The 6,000-nt window shown below is 35.1% G+C and overlaps 1 protein-coding gene across 1 annotated transcript in view; it reads right to left on the bottom strand.

The window, feature by feature from the left end:
- Positions 1-1,233: 1,233 nt before the first annotated feature.
- Positions 1,234-6,000, bottom strand: part of LOC126295202 (zinc finger protein 737-like) — a 186,517-nt gene continuing 181,750 nt past the window's right edge. The window contains exon 6 of the mRNA XM_049987518.1: positions 1,234-1,270. Coding sequence (XP_049843475.1) covers positions 1,259-1,270 — 12 coding nt within the window. The 3' untranslated portion in view covers positions 1,234-1,258. The remainder of the gene's footprint in view (positions 1,271-6,000) is intronic.

Raw genomic sequence — 6,000 nt, 5'->3', positions numbered from 1 at the left:
ATTTAAACAGTCTATTTCATTCACTTATCAATCAAGTACCTTTTGTGACTGATTTCATTTCATTACCTTTGTTAATTTACTTACCTTCATAATGTAAAATGTTTAAAATAGTGTACTTTGTTAACTAATACATTATTATTTATTTACTTACTTTCACAATGTAACTTTTTTAAAAAACTTACTTTTGTTAACTAATACATGTTATAATCTTACAATCATGTTGCAAATGAAATAATGAAGTTGGAAATCAGTTGGTTATCTAGAAAAATGACATAATCAATTGAGTTATTGTAAAACTTAAGGATTTAGTTAAAGCTGTATAAGCGGTTGAGTTAATTAAATATACTGAATTTAAAAAATCTGTTGAGCTACTTATACAACACAGAATTTAGTTGAAGATTGTCCTAGTGTTCCACAACATACAAAAGTTGTCTACTAGGGCTAGACGATTCACTCCTGCCTGCTTCCCCTTAATAACTAAGTCGTACCCATGTATTAGGGACAGTATGTGCCACACTCACGCCAATCCATGGAAACATGCACCACTAACTTTGTCTTTCTGGCGGTATACATAGCAATAGAATGACAGCTGAGCAACAGTGTAGCGAAATACGCTGACGTTTTCCTGCTCTGGTACAATGTGCACTCGTTGGGGCACTATCGAAAGAACAGTTCTTCGATCTTCTAAGCTCTTTAGACGTCACTGAAGAACAGGAGGGACAAAGGACAGCACACAGTAGCGCAATGGGGTCAGAAAACAGGTCACCAGAAGAGTTTGTGAAGTGCAGTTCAGGTAAACATAGTCATAGTTTGCTCTGAATGACGCAATACAGAAGCCAGCGACCCAACATCGGAGCATGAAAGCGAACATGTATGCATCTTGTTATATTGTCCATACAATTAAATGTCTTCCATACTAACCTATGTACACAAAGACCTAAAAGATTCATTTACAACTGATAAAAAAAATACATATTGATGTAAAGTTACATAATGATTGGAGAGTCAATCCCCCAATTTAAAAAGATGCATCTACGCTGAATAACACTGTCATTAGCAGTCTTGGTTAACAATTCACAAATATCAGACACAACACACAATCCAGTTGACAGATGCACAAGTATATTACCCAGCACCATGATCTCTTTCAAGATGACTGGTCCAGCAGTGTGGGAATTGAATCTACCCACATCTTTCAGCTTCCTCCTTAAAGTTATCATTATATGCTCTGTAGGATAGTTAACTTCCTGTCTAGCACTCACATCAAATCCTGAAACATTGTTTTGTGTAGTAAATATGCTGTTCAATACCTCCTTCATATCACATGAGGTATGCTCTCCATCTTCATTTCACATAATCACTTATATGGAATTTCCTTCAGGCGCAATTGAAAAGTGTTCACACAAGAAACATTGATAAATAAAGTTAAATGGAATGAAAAGAATGGACTAATACGGTAGTACACTCAGATATGCTCAGTTACTACTCCTAATCTTTCAGTGCAAGTTATGAATATTGTCCCATTTCAAAAGTGTAAGAGCTCTACACATTTAAGCTAACAGCATCTATATATTAAATTCTACAACACGAATCCTTTGGAGTACATAATTATATAGTGTATCACTGATTTTAATCCAGTCAATAGATAAGACAGAACATCAAAAACCATATCAACTCAAATACAAAATTCCAGACAAACAATACACAGTTACATAGTCTTATGAATCTACAGATAGATAAAAACTCGGTCAATGGATAAAATAGAACTCTAGAAACTACATTTGTTACATACTAAATTCATGACAATGGAAAAAGAACAAACAAACAATTAAAATTAGATGCTTATGGATCATGTGTAAATGGTTTCAGTTCAGTAATCTTGCATAATCCAAAGAACTTCTTGGATTTAGGATATACATGTCTGTATAGATTAGGATGTGGATTTTCAAAAACTTATAATGATTTTACATAAATATCAAAAAATTTCTTTCATCTCAGATGTCAACACTTTCAGGCTGAGAATATCTGCCTTTGCTGTCATGTCTGTGCTTTCTCCTATCCCCCTGTTTTTCATCATCTCCGTCAGTCGATAGATAAGACAGAACTTTAAAACTAAATGATCTTACATACTACATTCATAGCAGGCAAATCACAATCAAACAATATCATAAATCTACAGACACAGTGAATTTTTTCTTACAGACTAGGTATCATTATGCATCCATGTTTACATATCTGGACCTCTATACTACATGCTAACAGTATTTGTCATTTTACATACTAACTTTGCTTACTAGTGGCACCACTTATCTTTACATGTTCAACACACATTTCCACAAAATTTTTACTTTTCTGGGTCTTGTGTTAAGTTGTGCAGATGTGTCACAAACCAGGCTACCTGAGTCAAACAATTCTTTTCCCAATGATCTACCGTAATCTTAATGTAAGGACATCCAAAATCTGAGGAGGAGGAGATTAGTGTTTATCTTCCCGTTGACAATGAGGTCATCAGAGATGAAGCACGAGCTTGGATTAGGGAAGCATGGGAATGGAAATCAGCCATGCCCTTTGAAACGAACCATCCCAGTATTTGCCTGAAATGATTTAGGGAAATCATAGGAAACCTTGATCAGGATGGCCAGAGACAGGTTTGAACCCTCATCCTCCTGAATGCAAATCCAGTGTGCTAACCATTGTGCCACCTCGTTCAATCCTAAAATCTGAATTATCATCTCTGTTGTTGTACACTTCATGTAAAAGATCGCTTTCAATTTCATCAAATGCTACATCTACACTGTTTTTGGTTTTTTTATCAACTTTACTGGTATCATAGCAATAATTTGGTTATACATGTTGTCCGGTAAGGACTGAACACACTCAATGGGTTCCATAGCACAATTAACATAATTTATTACAGAAGGAACATACAATACATCACTGTCAAAATTACACATCCTGCTTAGATCTTCTTTTAATTCATTCCACGAATTTGGAAACAAATTCTGACTAACCACAGATAACTTATTCCAGAATGCAACTGTACCTATGTTATCATCAATTTGGTCCCAAACAAACTAAAAAAATTTCATTTTTATTCTCTAGGCTTACATATAAGTCACCTTTACTGTTTCGATCATTACTCTGCGTGACATTAATGAAAAACTGCTTTGACGGGACTGGTATTCCAAGACTCTCACTTACATCATCACATACAACACTTTCCTTACCTGATTTCACTAATAACTTTGAAACTTCATCACTCTTAAACTCCACAAATACCTGATACTCAACGTCATCATCATTATCATCACTATATTCTTCCCAAATCGCTTCATCAACAACATCATTAACAAAACAAGTCTCATTACCATCAAAGTCACACACCTCACCTAGATTCATTTGCAATAAGCTACCAGTGTCAGACTTACCAACCTGTCATGTCACAGCTCTCATTCTCATTTACATAAAAAATACCGCCTAATTAAGATCAAATACAGTTATTACCTGTTGCACATACATCAAAGCACCGTTTTCTGACCAAGAGAAGAAAAGATTAGTACATAATACATACAAATTTTCATTACTCTCACATTCTGGTTTGTGATTAGTACCTATATCATTATAATTAAAAATAGTATTCCAAAACTTTTGATCAAAACAAAAACGAGAAATCTGACATTCCTTCTGTTCAACTTCAGATACCTGTGCCACATTATTATTACCGTTATTAAGGTCTACATGTAAGTGTAAATTGGGATCCTGTACTTGTTGTGTTTCCTCGCTCCACAACTGTGGACCTTCATTGAGGCAGACTGCTGTTTCACAAATAGTTGCCTCTATGATTGTTTTTCCTATTATATTGCCCATAGTTATCCCCATTATTCCTATTCTGCTGATGTTCAAAATTCTTATAGCACTTACCACTATCCTTGTTTCTGTGGTTGTTGCCATTGTGTTTCTTCGATTACTGTGGTAGGCGTTTCTTTCTACTGTCCTCTCCAGTCTGTCAACATAATGTAAAAATTGCTGAAGGCAATTGTCAGGTCTGTGTACTAAATCCCACTGCAACCTTTCTGGTAATCTCCTATTTAGTGCATCAATTAATGTTATTTCATCAAATGGTTTGTCAAGATGAGTTAATTTCTCCAGTTGATTCTTACAAAGATCTTTAAATGTACCATTCCTATCCTTATAGTTTGGACTGTTCAGAAGTTCACTTTTAATTCCCCCTTTACAGATTCTGTCCAAAATTTATTTAATTTTTTTTCCAAACTTTGGTATGGCTCCCACTGACTTCTATTTAGATTTAACAACAGAGCTTCATCTTCAAGACATATTTTAACAAATTTAATATTCAAAATGTGCAAATGTTTGTGAAATCGTATGGGGCTTAGCTGCTAAGGTCATCAGTCCTCAAGCTTACACACTACTTAACCTAAGTTATCCTAAGGACAAACACACGCACCCATGCCTGAGGGAGGACTCGAACCTCTGCTGGGGCCAACCACACAGTACAGTAACAAATTTAATATTTTGGTCATCACTAATGCCTGACACAAAACAATCGCTACAAAAAAAATGGTTCAAATGGCTCTGAGCACTATGGCACCTAACTTCTGGGGTCATAAGTCCCCTAGACCTTAGAACTACTTAAACCTAACTAACCTAAGAGCATCACACACATCCATGCCTGAGGCAGGATTCGAACCTGCGACTGTAACGGTCGCACAGTTCCAGACTGTAGTGCCTAGAACCACTCGGCCATTCCGGCTGGCCTGTTGTGTCTAGCAGTACATTCTGGCTGCTGAAATTTTGATTTAACGTTCCAAGTTCTTCAAAACAAATAAACTGATCAAGAGTTACATGTTGCTATGAATATATTTTCATTTTATCCCATTCCTCTAAATCATTGTTGGTGACAAACTTACTAAAAAGTCTACTTCTATCTGAGGCATGCCCACTACCACCTACATTCTGCAGTACTCACAATTTTCAAAGTGTGTACGAAGAAAAAGATTTTACAAACTTTCTCTTTACAAAATTATGTGATTATTTGATAAATAAATTTAATAATTAGCGTTTCATTGCGAAATTAATAACATTAATTTCAAGTATGCCAGAAATTTTATAATTTCAATTATTCTTGAAAGAAGAGTAATTTTAACTGTTACACATATCGATTGTAACACATTACTTTCTTTTTTATACATTTTAGCCTGAAATATAATACTTTGTATACAAAATCATATGAATTCGTTTATCGAAACTGCTGAGATAATTTTAAGCTGTGAAAGAATCGATAATATACATGGTATTGGTTATCTCCATATAAAAAAAGGTAATGTTAGAAGAGGGTGACTAGGTACACGCTGTTAGTGGGAGGCGTTTGTCCCCACACACTTCCCCATTGGGTTTGGGATTGGAAAAACCAGCAGTTGAAATTGATACCAGCATTCTAGTTCTGAATAACCATTGTCAACAGCAGCACTGCTAAAATTTTTTGTTTTTAAATAAACTTTTTTGTGACATGAGTTATTTAATTCATAAAATTTGTATTCCTTTGAAATATTGTGTTATTACAGAAAATGGAAAAAACGACCGCTGTCATTTTAATAATAATGCTGACAGAAACGAGCAGCAAAGTTGTGGTTATGGCACATGAGTTGGTCTAGCATTTATGAGACAATAATATACCCACTGCCATGTGGCGTCGCCTATTAGATGGTACATATGCATATGAAATGTGCAAGACATGTTCCATCTGGTTTACGAGTATATGGTAGTTCCTCAATGTCAAGTTTGGATATCAATTGTATTACAGAACGCTACAATCTTTTGCAATGTGGGGTATCTTTGAAGTACAATGCACCACTTGCTTCAAAAGATTAAGGCCCAGGAGAAACCACAACAACCATGTTACATAATATCTCGAGAAGCTACAACAAGCTTGTGGCATAATATTAGGACAAGTCACAACAATCTTGTGACATAATTTAAGTA

Source organism: Schistocerca gregaria, chromosome 11 (genome assembly GCF_023897955.1).
Source record: "Schistocerca gregaria isolate iqSchGreg1 chromosome 11, iqSchGreg1.2, whole genome shotgun sequence".
NCBI lineage: Eukaryota > Metazoa > Arthropoda > Insecta > Orthoptera > Acrididae > Schistocerca > Schistocerca gregaria.
This window is presented reverse-complemented; position numbering and strand designations above follow the sequence as displayed.